The sequence below is a fragment of the Dermacentor albipictus genome, chromosome 2 (genome assembly GCF_038994185.2).
Source record: "Dermacentor albipictus isolate Rhodes 1998 colony chromosome 2, USDA_Dalb.pri_finalv2, whole genome shotgun sequence".
NCBI lineage: Eukaryota > Metazoa > Arthropoda > Arachnida > Ixodida > Ixodidae > Dermacentor > Dermacentor albipictus.
This window is the reverse complement of record NC_091822.1, coordinates 71,133,942-71,150,882: the sequence shown is the minus strand read 5'-3', so window position 1 is coordinate 71,150,882 and position 16,941 is coordinate 71,133,942. Positions and strand designations below refer to the sequence as shown.

Sequence of the window (16,941 nt, the reverse complement as noted above, 5' to 3'; positions counted from 1 at the left end):
GTGACTTTTTTTAATTTAACCCCTTTTTTTATTCTCTTCAACGTCACTCGGAGCCCTTCCTTCTCTCGGCACATGGCAGCGCCACCCATGGAACCTTCGTTGGCCGCACGGATTCCCGGTATCACATCAGTGCCTTCTTTTGTTGGCTACTTATGATTATTAAAAATTGGGCCCCTCGGTTCCGTTTATGCTCGTTCATTGCATTATGAGGATCTCGAATCCGGCAGCATTCATGCCTTCAGGCACCAAGGGTAGATTTATGGACCACTTGCCATCGCCCCAATAGATCGCGTAACCGTGACGCCTGGATGTTCCACATACGCCGCCAAGGTTTGATAGGGGTTGCGCTGGCTAACACTCAGAGGGTCACATCAAGTAGTTGATGGGAAGTCAGGGGTTACATCAATTAGTGGAGTGGAAAATGACGCCATGGTAGCTCAGTTGGTAAGAACATCGCACGTGTAATGCGAAGACGTGTGTTCGGATCCAATCTCCGGTCAGCAAATTTTAATGCGCTTTCATTTCCACTGATTTACCGTTGCTTTATTCAATTAGTAAGTAAAAGTACTTTCGCCTGGTTGCCCTTGGTGTCTTTGCTGGCTACTTCGAAATGATTATATTATTACGATATCGTCGAGCGATGCTCAAGGGACGAGCCGCCACGAGAAAGACGACGAAGTGGGTCTGTGCCCTTGGCACGAGCGAGTGTCGGCCTGGCGGTCTGGCTCCAGTGTAAATAGCCTGTAAAATAGCCTCTTTCATCTGTTTTTTTCCACACGTAACATTCTGGTGGAGGCACTGGGCAGCCGCGAGATGTGATGTGTGATACGGCGGCTCTTCGCTTGATCAAGGCGACGGCATTCTTTGATGATGGCGTCGATAGTCGAGACGTGGCCGAAAACAAGCAAATTGAAAGCATCGTCGGCGATGCCTTTTAGCACTGGTGACACTTGATTTGCTTCAGACATTGTATCGTCAGCTTTGCGGCATAGAGCCAAGACGTCGAAGATGTATGAAACGTGCGGCTCTGCAGATGTCTGAACACGAGACGCAAGAGCCTTTCTCGTGGCAGCCTTGCGCCCAATGGGGCGTCGAACAGTTCCCTGAGCTTTTCTTTGAAACTGTCCCAACTCGTTATCTGGTCGTCATGCGTTTGCTGCCACACGCGTGGGGTGCCGCCGAGATAAAAGATGACATTGGTGAGCATGATCATTGGGTACCACCTGTTATTAGCAATGGCGTGTTCATAGAGCTTGATCCATTCTTCAAAGTCCTCTCCCTCTAGGCCAGAGAACACACCAGAGTCGCGATGTTGGGCAACCGTGATGATTGGAGCAGTCCTACAAGCCGCAGCCGTTGCAGAGGCGGTCTCGTCACCGGGGGGCATGGTGACAAGCTCGATGTACCGACCACTCCGGCGTTCCGTGGTGAGGACGGGGGTCGCTGACCTCCACCAGAATGTTACGTGTGGAAAAACCTTCGCTACAGCCGCTCGCCCCCACCTCGACGCCATCAGTCACGTTCGCCCCAACCCCGTCGCGTATGGCATCCCGGATTAAGCCGGAAAACTAGGCACTGCAGCTTCTGGAGGTGAAGCTGCGTTGTCCACCCTGCACTCAAATCCTCTGCTCACGTTACGCATGAACCAAAACCTTCTTGACGTTGACGTTGATGGCTATCGTGTCACGGCACTCATCGATACAGGTGTGCATCTTTGTATTAAGTGTGCTGCCTTCCGACGACGACTGAACAAGCTCCTCACCCCAGCGTCGGCACGCGTCGTCCGCGTTGTGGATGGCGGTACTGCGCCTATCATCGACATGTGTACGGCACGTGTTAGCATCGCCGGCCGCCGCACTCTTGTCCACTTCACCGTGATTGTTCATTGCCCCCACGACCTCATTCTCGGCCTCAATTTTCTCTCCGCGCATTCTGCTCGTATCGACTGCTCTTCCAGTACCTTCGCCTTGAGTTGCCGATTCTCGCAGAATCTTCTGAAGCACCCCAGTGCCACCTACACCTCACCGGCTTTATTCACTTGCCGCCAAAATCAATAGCCTATATTGAACTCTTGTCTTCGCTACAAGTCCCTGATGGCGAGCACCTCGTCACTCCTCGGCTCGACATTCCACTACAGTATGACGCTACCGTGCGTCACAGTATACTTACTATTACTGCAAACTGCACTTTCATACCTATCTTTAACTTTGTATTCGCAAAGCAAATTCTACCGCAAGGTATTTGCCTTGCCAATGTTGATTGTCTTGACGACCATCACGTGGCAACTTTATCGACCAATGCTTCTTGCGAGCTTAGCAGGCCCATCGTGCCAGCCTCGGCCGCCGATTCCAAGATACAGAAAATGGTTGCGACGGACCTGTCATCTCCACTGACTGAAGACCTTTACCAAGTATTATCGTCCTACAAAGATATTTTCAAATTCGATGATCGCCCTTTAGGCCAGATGCTCGCGGTCAAGCATCGTATTCTTACTGGCGATGCTACTCCTATTCACCGACGAGCATATCGATTTGCTGGGTCGGAACGCTGAGTAATTGAAAGTAAAGTCAACAAAATGGTAGATAAAAACATCATTGAGCCTTCTTCGAGTCACTGGGCGTCACCTGTGGTGTTGGTTAAGAAAAAGGATGGCACGTGGCACTTCTGTGTAGACCAGCGTCATCTGAGCAACATTACTAAGAAGGACGTCTACACCCTCCCACGTACAGATGACGCCCTTGACTGGCTCCACGGTTCCAGCTATTTCTCTTCTATTGATCTTCGTTCTAGATACTGGCAGATTGCGGTTGACGATAGGGACAGAGAAAAAAAATTGGAGGCTTATCAAGGTTAAGCCCAGTGGATGCGAAGCATCCACTGGGCTTAACCTTAGCGTATCCTTAGCGTTTGGAGGCATCTTGACCGCGTACACGCCCGGTGCAAAGACGCTGGCGTGGTTGCGGGCACAGAGACTGACGCGAAATTATATTACGGAACGAGAATGCTTTGCTGTAGTCTGGGCGTTTGCCAAGTTCCGTCCTTACTTTTACGGTCGCCCTTTTTCCGTAGTCACTGACCATCACGTCTCTGCTGGCGCTCATTGCTAAAAGATCCTACAGGCCAGCTTGGTCGATGGGCTTTGAGGCTACAAGAATTTTCGTATTCCATGGTCTACAAGTCGCCGCCTGCACCAAGACGCTGACAGTTTGTCGTGTTAACCTCTTGATGACTCTGACTCCTCCAATATTGCAAGTGCTTCTTGCGTATTCTCTGTATCCCAGCTGCTTCATTTCACCGACGAGCAACACCGTGACACCTACATCAGAGAGCTCATCGACCGTTTTGAACACTATCAGGCCGATGCTGCTCTACGCCTCTGCGTCCTCCGCGACGGTACTCTGTACCGTCCTAAGCTTCATCCGGATGGCTCTGAGTTCCTACTTGTGATACCCAAACACCTCCGCTCAACCATTCTAGAAGAACTTCACGATGCACCAACGGCAGGACACCTCGACGTATCTCGAACCTAGGACCGTGTACGTCGCCGTTTTTTTCTGGCCGGGCCTTGCCCGTTCCGTACGACGTTACGTCGCCGCTTGTGAACTTTGCGAACGACGCAAGAAGCCTTCCCAGTTCCCCGATGGTTACCTGCAGCCGCTCGACATCCCTGCCAAGCGCTTCCATCGTGTCGGCTTAGACCTTCTCGGCCCATTTCCGGAATCTACATCAGGAAACAAGTGGATTGCAGTCGCGGCGGACTACACGACCCGCTACGCCATAACCCACGCTCTTCCTACCAGTTGCACAAATGATGTTGCGGACTTCCTCCTGCATGATATCATTTTGATTCATGGTGCTCCGTGTCAACTGCTAACAGACCGTGGTCGTACGTTATTAGCACAAGTCATTGACGGCATCATGCGTGCCTGCTCAATACAGCATAAATTTACCACCTACTACCACCCTCAAACGACTGGCCTCACTCAGCGTTTGAACCGCACCCTTACAGACATACTATTCAAATACGTTTCAAACGACCACCGTGACTGGGACTAGGCTCTACCTTACATTACCTTTGCGTACAACTCTTCCCGTCTCGAAACTGCTGGCTTTTTGCCTTTTTACCTCTTGTATGACCGTGAACCGATGCTACCATTGGAAACTGCGCTTCCGTCCACCACAGCTTCAACTAGCGCATATGCCTGTGATGCTATCGCCCATACTGACCATGCTCACCAACTTTCGCGCGCTCGTCTAGAAGTCTCGCTAGGCAAATAAGAGCAACGCTACGACCTCCATCACGGGGATGTCCATTTTGTGCCCGGCGCCCTCGTGTTGCTTTGGTCGCCATCGCGTAAAGTTGGCCTTTGTAAAAAACTGCTTTTCTGCAACACAGGCCCATATCGCGTGCTCCGCCAAGTGACCGATGTCACCTACGAAATCGTTCTAGCCACGCCTACTACATCCTCCGTTGTGACAACCAGTGACATGGTCCACGTCACCCGACTGAAAACCTACAACTCTCCATGTGCCTTGGATATTTAACAGCACCGTGACGGTGCTTTTGCCGCCGGGGCGTAGCATTACGATATCATAGAGCGATGCTCAAGGGACGAGCCGCCGCAAACACGACGCCGAAGTGGGCCTGGAAAAAACACAGATGAAAGAGGCTATTTACAGGCTATTTACACTGGACTGGAGCCAGAGTGCCAGGCCGACATGCACTCGCGCCAAGGGCACAGACCCACTTCGTCGTCGTTCCCGCGGTGGCTCGTCTCTTGAGCAAGCATCGCTCGATGATATCGTAATATATATATATATATATATATATATATATATATATATATATATATATATATATATATATATATATATATATATATAGCCACGTAGTAGTGACGGAGCAGAAGGCAGCACGACTGAATGGCGGAACTAGCGTTTTATAGAAGAACCTGTGCCCTTAAAACCAGGCTGCCCTAAATGAACAACGATAGTAGCGAACACACTCAGCGATCGTCTAAAATATGATCTGCCAGCGCGTTGGCTTCTTCAAAGGAAGGAAGGAAATCAACTTTATTCAGGTCCTGCAGGCCACGAGAGCTTTGGGCTCTCATGGAGTGGGCGTCTCCCACGACGGAACCGGGAGGCTGAGTTTCCTGGCGGCGTCGTGGACCTGCTGGACGGCCCAGAGTTGGGGAGCGAGTTCTTCGCTCCGAATTGCTTCTTCAAACTTGCGCTTGTCTTGTTCGTAGTTTACGTGAGCTTGCGAGCTTCAAATCACCGAAGGTTTCAGAGTAATCGCTCGTGCCGGTGTGTGTTTCAGAAAATACTACACAATTGGCGTCGCACATGCAATCAGATTACACAAGCTTGGGTGACGACAGACAACGGGTGGAATCATCGATAACATTCAAGAATCTTCCGATACACATAGGTGCGTCCCACGCTGAACGATAACACTTGTTAGACGGTGAAATGCGGTCACCCGAAAAGATAAACAATTACATGTGTCGGTGTCCCCCTTTCAAAAAGCATCGTCGCGATGCTACAAACATAATAGGAGAACGAAAAACATAAAAGGATGCCTAATAAACAAAAGTAACAAAACAACAAAGAAGCGTTGTGCAAAGTGACACAACCCCCCCAAAAAATCCAAAGTTTAGCCATGCAAATGCCAGAGTTCGTTAGCGCTGGTAGAATGGCTTGAGCCGCACAACATTGACTATTTCAGACCGTCAACGGCGCCACTGTGATAGCGAAATGCCATCTGGCACGACCTCTTAGTCGAGTGCGCCATTGTGTCGGAGGATCTTGTATGGTCCGAAATAGGGGCTTAATAGTGCCTCACTGAGTCCTCGTCGGCGTATCGAGGTTTCAAACCAAACACGGTCGCCGGGCTGGTATTCCACGTAGCTTCGCCGAAGATTCCAGTGTCGGCTGTCCATCTGCTGGATCTTGATGGTCCGCACCGGCGAGCGAGCTGTCGCGCTTGTTCGGCACGCTGGAGATAAGTGGAGATGTCGACATTTTCTTCGTCGGTCACTTACGAAAGCATGGCGTCAAGAGTCCTCGTTGGGTTCCTTCCGTAAACCAGATTGAACGGCATGATCTGAGTTGTTTCTTGCACTGCCGTCTTGTAAGCAAAGGTTACGTATGGCAGAACGGCATCCCATGTCTTGTGCTCGACGTCGACGTACGTTGCCAGCACGTCGGCTAGAGTCTTGTTCAGCGCTCCGTAAGACGATTCGTCTGTGGATGGTCGGCAGTTGTCCTCCTGTGGCTTGTCCGGCTGTATTGCAACATGGTTGGGATGAGTACTGCTGTAAACGCCTTTCGTCGGTCGACGATGAGGACTTCTCGGGCACGATGTCGTAGCTGGATGCTCTCGACGAAAAAAGGGGCTACTTCGACACACTACCTATAGGCAGAGCTTTTGTTTCGGCGTAGTGGCTAAGGTAGTACGCGACCATGACGATGCGCTTGTTTCCATATTCTGACGTGGGAAAGGGCCCAAGCAAATCCATTCCAATCTGCTCAAACGACCTGAAAGGTGGTTTGATTGCCTGTAGTAATACCGCTGGCCTCGTTGGCGGTTTCTTGCGTCGTTGGCACTCACAGCAAGTATTGACATAACGGGCGACGTCGGCGGTCAGGTGCGGCCAGTAATACTCCTATTGTATACTACAAGGCGTACGGGAAAACTGGAGGTGCACGAATGTCTAATCATCGTGCACGGCATGCAGGATTTCTGACCAGGGTACAGCAGGTATAACGAAGAGAGAGTTTAGAGGGGCTGATGAAAAGTTCTTCACCAGGACGTCATTTCTCAAAAAGATTGAAGCCAATGCGCGGCTAACTATCCTCGGAAAAAGTTGGTCATGCCTTGAAGGTACTCAGCAACGCTTCATAGCTCGGGGTCCACTCGCGTCGTTGTTTTGGTCATCTTGGGTGGTGGGTCCACGGGAGCGCGAGACAGGAAGTCGGCATCAGATTGTTTTTGTTCGGACTTGAAAATTACAGTGATGTCATATTTTCCAATCGAGGCTCCACCATGCCAGGCGTCCTGAAGGGTCCTTTAAGGTCACTACCCAACGCAAGGCTTGATGGTCGCTTACGACTTTGAACAGCGTGCCATATTCGTGAGGGTGAAATTTTTCTACAGCCCATATGATGGCAAGGCATTTCTTTTCGGTTGTAAAATAATTGCCTTCTCTTTTTGGCAGCGATTGGCTAGTGTAAGCTATCACGCGTTCAAGTCATCTTTCCTCTGCACTAGAATGGGACCCAGACCTAAGCTACAGGCGTCCGTGTGGATTTCCGTATTGGTGTCTTCGTCGAAGTGCGCAAGTACCGGCGGCGACCGCATGCGTCCTTTGAGTTTTTGAGACGCCTTGTCCTGCGGCATTGCCCACTTGAATTCGACATCCCATTTAGTTAGATGTGTCAGTGGCGCTGCGATGCCTGAAAAGACCTTGAGAAAGTGCCTGTAATAAACGCACATGCCAAGGAATCTACGCACTGCCTTCTTGTGGACCTGCTGCTGGAACTTCGCGATGGCAGCTCTATTCTGCGGGTCAGGATGTACTCCATACCTGCTGATAACGCGTCCAAGGAGCGGCAGCTCATTGTACGCAAAGTGACACTTTTCCGGCTTCAAAGTGGGCCCGGAGGACTTGATTATCTTTAGTACTGTTTCAAGGAGACTGAAGTGCTCGTCGAAACTTGCAGAAAAAACAACGACATCAGCCAAGTAGACGAGGCAAGTCTGACACTTCAACCCTCCTAACACCGCGTTTATCACGCGCTTGAACGTTGCCGGCACCCGGCACAGTCCGAATGGCATGACCTTAAACTCGTGGAGGCTGGCTGGTGTGATGAAGGCAGTCTTTTCGGAATCCCGCTCGTCCAGTGCTATGTGCAAATAGCGAGTCTTGAGATCCATTGACAAGAAGTGTTTAGTGTTGCAGAGCCAATCCAATACTTCATTTGTCTTTCTTCGTAATCCCGTTCAATCGACGATAATTGATGCAGAAACGTAGTGATCCGTCGTTTTCATTTACCAAGAATACGGGAGATGTCCACGGGCATTTCGACGGATGGATTATGTTGTCGCGTAGTATTTGGTCGACTTTTGGTCTTATAGCTTCGTGTTCTCGCCTCGAAAATTTGTAAGCTCTGGCGGAGTGGTCGAGCACTCTCTTCGGTTATTATTCGATGCTTTTGGAGCTGGTGTTTGTCGAATCCTCGATGACGTCGCAATGAAGTCGTTGTATCGCCGGAGGAGGCTCCTGAGCTGTTCCTGCTTACTTATGGGGAGACCTGGATTCACATCGAAGTGTGATTCGGGAAGTGTGCTCCTCGAGGTAGAAGGTGCAAAACGTATCTCTAGTTTCTATAATTTTCTGGATGTATGCGATCGTCGTGCCCTTGTTGACGTGCTTGAACTCTTGGCAAAACTTTGCGAGCAACAGTGTAGTTTTTCCACCATGCAGTCGAGCAATCCCTCTTCCGACGCAAATTTCACGGTCTCGCAGTAGATGTTGGTCACCCTCTATGACGCCTTCTACGTCTGCAGGTATTTCAGTGCCGAGAGAAATAACAATGCTGGAGCAGGGCTGGATAATGATTTGATTTTAGAGAACACTCAAGGCATGGTGACTACGAGAGCTCTCCAGCGATATCGTTTGATCTTCGAATTATCCTATTCGACTTCAGCTCGATGACTGCGCCGCGTCGGTTCAGGCAGTTTATGCCAAGAATTGCGCCTCGTGAACAATGTTGGAGGATAACGAAGGTGGCAGGGTAGGTGCGGTCAATAAAGGTAATTTCGGCCGTGTGGATTCCAGCCGATGTCATCAGGTGTGCTCCAGCTGTCCGCATTTGACGGACTTCCCATGCAGTCTTAACTTTCTTCAGCTGGGTGGCAAGGGCTCCGCTCATCACGGAGTAGTCGACTCCTGTGTCCACTGAGGCTGTGACTGCCTGGCCATCGAGAATGACGTCGAGGTCTGTGGTTCTTTGTCTTGCGTTGCAGTTATGTCTTTATGTCGCACCACGGTTCTTCGGGTTGCGTTGTCACGTCTTCTTTTTTCGGCGTATTGTTAGCATCTAGGCTTCGTCGGGATGGCGATGTCTCGCTGATATATCGTCGACATAGACTTTCCGGCGTCTTTGTCGGTGGCGCATAATCTGCGTCTGTTCGACGAACAGCAACCGCACCTCCATCGGTTGCTTCTTATACTTTTCTGGATATGGGCTGACGGACCGACTCCGGGCTAGGCCAGCGTATGGACGGTGCCGTGGTGACAGGTAATGGCCTGGTGACGACGGTACGGTCGTCCAGAGCTCCACTGAGTAGCGGCGAGGCAGTCGGCGATGAGGGTGCGGTGTGTTGACGGCGAAACGTCGCAGTCACATCTCGCGGTAAGGACATCGGCGGTAGATGTCACCGGCTTCTGCGCAGCGATAGCAGAGCGGACGGTAGTAGGGGCTCATCAAGCGTCAGCCTTCCTTAGAATGCTGCTCGGGGCGATTTGTTCGCGTGCTGGCGGCGGCAGTGCTGGAGGTTGGAGCAGTGACGTTACCGCGCCTTGGCGTAGTCGCGGAGAGGGAACGTGATGGCGGGCTACGTCAGCGTACGTCATCACTTCCGGCAGAGGCTGTGGCGATTGAAGTACTCCGAGGGATGGTTGGAGTTCCTCGCGTGTGACGTCGGCAATCGAAGCCACTTGAGGTTGCGATGAAGGGAACAGCTTCTGAAGCTCCTCCCACACGACCACTCTGATAGTCTCGCGAAGGCTGTCGGTGACGAGTGAGTGAACTCCGGCGTAGTTCGATGAGTTTGTGCGGCAGTCGAATAGCCAATTCCGCATTTCCAATGTCGTCTCCCCGATGGCCGGCCTCGCTGAGAAACTCGTCGACGTTCTTCGGTGGGCTTCGTACATTCCGGCGAAAAGTTCCTCCTTCACATCACACATGAGTAGACGGACTTTCTTCTCCTCGGACATTTCCGGGTGGGTGTGCCGGAATAGACTGCTCATCTCCTCCGTGAAGATCACGATTGTTTCATTCAGCAGCTGCACTTGTGTTTCTAGTAGAGCTTGGGCTCATTATCTGCTTACGACTCTTGTGAATGTCTGCAGGAAGTCGCTTCGGAATAGGTCCCATGTCGTTAAGATGGTTTCTTTATTCTCCAACTACGTTCTGGCGGTACCCTTCAATACAAAAAATGACTTGTCACAGCTTGCCGTTGGAGTCTGAGTTGTTGAAGGTCGAGGTTCACACGTCTCATGCCCGGTTTCTGGGTCTTCGTACGATGATTCATGGCAGGTTGGTGGGCGCCGATGTTGTTGCAGCAGAATTGGGGACGCTGGGTCAATCATTGGGTTTTATGACTTCGGCTTGATCCCTACGGTCTTTTTTGGAAGAGGTCCGTATTCCGGTAGCAGTCCTTTTTGTCTATGGGTAGCTCGCTGGTCCTCGGCGACGTTGGTGTTGTCCTCGAGTTTCGGGCATGGATCGTGACTTTGCGGGGGGCGTTCTGTACATGAATGCACTAACACCTGCACCAGATGCCGTGTAGTAGTGACGGTGAAGAAGGCAGCAAAATTGTGAATGAAGAAACTAGCCTTTTATTGGGCTAACCTGTGCCCTCAAAAGCAGGCTAAACTGAAAGAACGATTGTGGCGAACACAGTCGGCGATCGTGGAAACTTTTATCTGTCGGTTAAGCGCGTCGGCTTCTACACATGGGTTGTCGAAGGTTCCAGATTAATCGGGGGTGCCCGCGTGTCTTCCGGAAAACTCTACACATTGCGCATCACACATGCAATGAAATTACGCAAGCTTAAGTGACAACAGAGAACGGGTATAACATCTGAGAAACTTCCAATACATGCGGGCACTTCCCGCGCTTTGCGATAACATTTGTTAGACGGCTAAAGCGGTCACCCGAAAAGATGAACAAGTACGCTTGCCCATGTATATACATATATGCACATAAATGTATGCTCTACATGTGTTTATACTTCAATGCGCTCGAATTTCCCAGATTTGTGCAGGCAAGTTTTATTCATTTCAAATAATACCTCTGTAAAACTTTTTGTTAATACCTGTGTGGCCAAAGAGTAATCAAATTTAATTTTTCTAGGAGGTTCCATCAACCTCCTAGAATGAGTTTCGAGGTGCTCATCCTTGCTTTTCGACAACCGTGTCATCTTTGAAGGGTTCTATGTGCTGCGATACCCGCAATACTTTATTCTCATAAACATTGTCATGTAGCGCTGGTTTGTGCCATCGATGATTTTTTTTCTCGACAATAACGATGAATAACAGATATCATTTCACCACCAAGCACAAACAGCACCGCTCTCAAACTCTGAATGGAGAACAACACAGCTGGTTGGGCCAGGCCGTGCGGTCTTCAACCAACTCCGAGGTTATTGCAGGGATTTAACTTTCATCAACAACCGTAGACGAAAAAGAAAACAACCCAAAAGCATGATGATCGAAGCACCGCCATATCGCCTCATCCTACATTGACCATATCATATGTGCCCACGAATTTCAACCACAGCCTGAACTTCATAAACACCTTAACTTAAGCACTCTACCGTCAAAAGCCTGCCCTTGAACAAGTCAAAGAGGTGCGAATTAACCTAAGGAAGAATATTCTCTCAGTTGACGTGCCAACACAGGTCCCGCTAGATAATCCGTTGACGCACTTGTACCAATATAGGTGCTTTTTTTCATCGCGCACAGCAGTATAACGGGCCTGGCGTAATTTACGGCGTCGGTACATTCATCACTGGTACGACTTGCCACAGCATTCACAGTCCCTGTTCAAGAATCTTGAGTTTCGATGCCTTGGTTCGCTGCAAGATGGCATTAAGATTGTATTGTTTGACAACGCCAAAAAAAGATGTCCTCAGTGGCGAAACTGCGTTGGTAGTAGTATCGTTCACTATATTCCCGATGGTGGGGATCGCATAGTCGTCAACGTGTGCAATGTAGCGAGGGCAGTCAAAAGTTTTCGTTTCCTTCAGTTGGTGGCGATGATCCCAACACAGCTTCCATCTTTAACTGCTGTCTCAGTACGAAAGAAAGAAGCCAATGATAATGCTCTTCTATGTCTTCTCGTATACTTCATTTCTTCTGTTATTTCTTTTCTTTTCCTTTCTTCGTAAACGAGAACGGTACCCTGAATGTTGCGCCTGTGAGACTCCTGAGGCAAATAGACCACATACTTTGCGTGTGCCCTCAACATGCAGCTGAGTGATTTACACTTAAGTTTAGTGTTGACTGTTTGGACTTCCACCCCTTTTCGTAAGAAAAGCTTTTAGGCGCGTGGAGAAGAGTTGACTATGTCTCTTGAACTTTCTGCGTGAGACAGGCTGAGACGGTTTTCTCTAGGACATGTGACATAAAGACACAGCGAAGTGTGCTTGCGCGATAATATATTGTGTGGACGAGATTACTACCGCGTGTAGTGTGTCTAAAGCTCACATCCGCATAATGGACAACGTATATGTAGTAGCTCATTGTATCATAACAAAACCACCTGCCACCTACCTTTCCCTGTGTCTCCCACTTCCCCTTTTCTCAGCGAGGAGTAGCAGGCTAAGGACACGCTCTCCAGGCAGACCTCTCCTCCTTTCTCTTCATTAAAATCTACCTCACCCTGCCCTCGGCCTCTCCTGAAAGCGGAAATGATCGGCGTGATAAATCATGATATTCATGTAACTGTAGCTGCATTACCTTCAGACTGGCTCGTCGCAAAAGTAATACCGATTCAGAGAGGTGGCAATAGGTTGCACATAGACACATACCGACCAATTTCTTTAACAAGCTGCTGTTGCAAATTAATGGAGCACATTATCGACAAATTCATTATTAGTTACGTAGAAAACAATAACCTGATATACCCTAAACAGCATGGCTTCAGAAAGGACCTTTCTACAATGACACAGCTATTGCAAATTTCGCATGACTTTGCAGAGGTAATTAATTCCGGACTACAAACAGACGCCATATTCGTCGATTTCTCCAAAGCCTTCGATCGCGTGCCGCACTGTGAACTGATCGAAAAACTTAAACTTATTAGCATTGCATCTAACACTGTTGCGTGGATAGCATCTTACCTCACACTCAGATCACAATATGTAGCTGTAAACAATAATGAGTCTGAGAGCCTTGAAGTCTTTTCTGATGTGTCACAGGGGTCCCTGCTGGTGCCATTGCTCTTTCTTGCATATGTCAACGACATCCCATCATGTGTTGAGCCTAACGTAACCGTCCGTCTTTTTGCAGATATTTTGTTGTCTACACAACTGTTCGGTCTGTGGATGATCAAACTAAACTAAACACCTCACTAAACAGCATTGCGAATTGGTGTGATAGGTGGGGAATGAAAATCAACATCAGTAAAACAGCATGCATCACTTTTGCACATAAAAAGGCACCTGACATCTTCACTTACAACAGAAGACGCACAGCTATAATAAGATCAGATACTGTAAAATATTTGGGTGTGACATTCTCGAGCTCGCTCAAATAGGACACTCACATTGATATCACATGTGCAAAGGAATTTAGGCGGCTCCATTTCTTACGTCCGAAATTGGCAACAGCCCCATCCCGTCTCAAATTAACTGCGTACAAAACCCTCGTCCAGCCAATACTTGAGTATACCAGCATTATATGGCCCCCGCAGCAGTCTTACCTCATTGATTAACTTGATAGAATACAGCGCATGGCACTCCGTTTCATTTATTCCAGATACTCACCGTACGACAGCGTCACTGTTTTACGTGAACAAGCAAATATCACGGCTGTAATATCAGGAAGGCGTATCGCTGTCATGAAGTTCCTTTTCCTTCTTTTCACGGGCACATAAATATCGATAAAACAAAGTACATTAGGCCACGCTTCCAATATTCGGAAAGAACAAATCGCCGTAAGTGCATCAGACAGTTTTCTGCGAGTTGCAAAACATCTGAATATTCATTTTTTCCATCTGCAATTGAAGCCTGGAACCGTCTGCCGGAACCTATTGCACAGGTTGACTCCATCGAAGAATTTGCAACCAGAATACGTGCACTTTTTATTATTACGTCTGTTTCCGATTATTTACTGCTGCGCTACAACGTTGCGTTGCGCAACTGTGTTTTGGCCGTTTCCCACCGCATCTGAATTGTTCGTAGCTCTTAGCCGTTCCCTGTATTATTTGCCTTGTACTGTGTGCTTTTGTCTGTCGTTTTGTTTTCATGTTATATCTTTCAATTTTAATAATTAGCATATTTCATTGCTTTCTTCTGTTTTGACCAACATTGCTTTGTTGTTTTGATTGTGACCCACTCCTGTATGAGCCTGTAGAAAGGCTTACAGTATTGCTAAATAAATAATAAAATCAAATAATTAATTACAAATTTATTAGCTCACTTTTCATTATCGTCTTAGGAGGCATGTTGAAATCACGAAATTGTAACAAAGCTGTTAAGCAGTCAAGTCACAGAGTAAAATTAAAATGCTAACCTCACTGTCCAGAAATCTGTCTGCAAGATCTACAACATTCAGAAGCCTTCCAGTTAAGTGCTTTCCCGGAGTCTCCATGTAGCACTTCTGGCCTATGCAAGTCCTAGGCGGATGCAGCTGGAGAGGTGTCCTAATAATAATGGTGCTACAATGTCAGCTGAGCAAACGTGACTTCAGCACTGCTAGGCTTCATTTTAGCATTTACAGCGTGCGCAAGACAGTCGTAATCGGCCATGACATGAGCCGTGAAGAATATTATCAGCCAATACTCCTATTCGAAAAAAAAACATAAGGCCCGTATCATAATTCAATATGATCAGTAGGGTTTATTTGGGGAACATACACGTTTTCGTACAGGAACATATAGCATCTACAGGATTAGCATATGGGTCATAAAAGGCTCAGGGAAATTTTCACAAGGGCTAGGCTATGTTATGAAGGCGTTCTAATTTTTCGTGCCTGTAATTTCCGCCTCCAGCGCTCCAGCTGGATACACGGGCAGCACTGTGTATCGCAGGCCCATTTAACAAAAAAAAGTATATTCGTATAGCGCAAAACAAGCGCACAGGTGGTAAGTGTCAAGAAAATGCGTCATATCATAAATGCATGTAACCGCACAGACGCAAGCATCCGCAAAGGTAGATGCACAGGAGAAGGCCGAATACCTACAGGTACCACCAGTTGACCGCTTCTCGCGCAGTTTGCTATATGCGTTCCGTAACTAGGCGTTAACTGCGTGCCTACCGATGCAAAATGAAGCGTCGATATATTACGAAACTCACTATTTCCCAGCGTCCGGTGATCACTAGCACCATAGGTGACGAGGAGAGGGCCGCCGTCGCTTCTCGATCGCATTCAGGTAAGCGGTCACAGCACTCCGACCAGCGGGCTTAAAAACAGCCCCAGCGATAACCGCGGCATCGTTGCGACCCCGCTGCGACTAATGGGGAATTGCGGTCGGGTCGCCTTGCGCTGCTTGCGTTCTGTCAAGCACCCGGCACCGGCAGCTGCACGCCTCTGTCTCCGTTTGAATAGTATCAGAACCTGCCACTTAGGGGCGTCCTGGGCGCAAAACATGTGCGCTGCGTTCGTCGTCAGCGCACAAACAAAAAATTAACGTCTATAGGCTGTTTCGCATGGCGCGATTTTCACTCAGCGACAAAGCGAATTCCGTCGCTTCGTCGACGGAATTCGCTTCGTCGTGGGCTTTCCGCGACTGGACTGCAACAAGTTGGTCGCGCCGTCGCAGCGATCGCCGCGATGTGGGAGGGGCAATGTGTGTGACGAAACGAAGCGCCGTCAAAATAGGAGCTTTCCTGTTTTACCACGCGTTGGTAGCTTTGCGGAGCAATGTCGCGCGCCAGTTTCACTTATGTTTTAATAGGGCGTACCCACCAGCGCCTGCGGCTTAGGAGCTTCACATTCGTCTTTTTTCTTCCGCTTACACAATTGGTTTAAAAAGACGAGCTGCACGCTATCCAGGTCGGGAGCAGACGCCGCCTCACCATAAGGCACGTACCCACTTGATCGCCACCATCGCTACAAATTGTGCCAGCTGCTTGTACATGCACACTCAATAGTAGCTTGTTGTTCTGCAAAAGCAAATACTCATCAAGGTAAAAAAGTTGTGGCTTCCATAGTAACCACGAAACTAGACTGTACTAAACGGAACCGCTCCACCGACACCCCACAAGCAGCACGCTCATTCATACTTGCGGTGTTGTGCAGCGTCTCACTCACCGCATCTGCATGGCAGCTGCCGCAAAGACTGAACGATTTTAAACGTTAAAAATGGTGTACTTCTTCTATTATCGAATAATAATAGGAAAATTCAAATCTTTCACTAGTTTCCGTGTTGTTTCTATTTAATGATGCAGGCACGGATGCAAACACGGTGAGCAGGGGGCCACCTTGCGCCTCGCAGCTATGAAAATGGCGCTGCCGCAAATGCATGTAAAAGCTGTCAGTGAAAATAGCTCTGCGACGTGCTCGGCAGAACGATTTTTTTTTTCGCCCCAATCGCGCCATGTAAAACAACCTTATAGCTTGTTTCACATGATGCGATTTTAATCGCATCGAATGTGCACTTTTGGTCGCATGCGTCGGAAATCGCAGTGCCAAGAGTAAACACCCGAGCACCACCCACCCACCTCCTCTGTCAGGGCCGATTTACGCTCGAGCCGCCCATCGCCGCAAGCCGCACCACACGCTTGCGGTCACGCGAAAAATTGCACGTATCCAGCACTTGTGTATAAATTACCATTTACACTGTGTGCACAGTGTATATCTTACACATTGTAAACCGAAATTTGTGCACAAGTGTTTGATACGTGCAATCTCTCGCGCGACCGCACGCGTGCGGTGCGGCTTGCGGCGATGGGCGGCTCGAGCGTAAATCGTCCCTTACTGC

The 16,941-nt window shown here is 48.9% G+C and overlaps 1 protein-coding gene across 5 annotated transcripts in view; it reads right to left on the bottom strand.

The window, feature by feature from the left end:
- Positions 1-16,941, bottom strand: part of LOC135908242 (monocarboxylate transporter 14-like) — a 61,979-nt gene that overhangs the window by 40,268 nt on the left and 4,770 nt on the right. The window contains exons 1-2 of one of the 5 annotated variants that reach the window (XM_065439999.1): positions 15,314-15,684; positions 12,570-12,694 (exon numbers count right to left, since the gene is read on the bottom strand). The exons of 1 other annotated variant lie outside the window; for it this stretch is intronic. Coding sequence is in view for 2 of the 4 variants with exons in the window: in XM_070532910.1 (XP_070389011.1) it covers positions 12,570-12,694 (125 nt within the window). In the remaining 2 variants the exon portion in view is untranslated. Of the gene's footprint in view, positions 1-12,569; positions 12,695-15,313; positions 15,687-16,941 lie in introns of those variants that run through there. 3 more of the 5 variants (XM_070532910.1, XM_065439997.1, XM_065439998.1) reach the window with 3 other exon arrangements.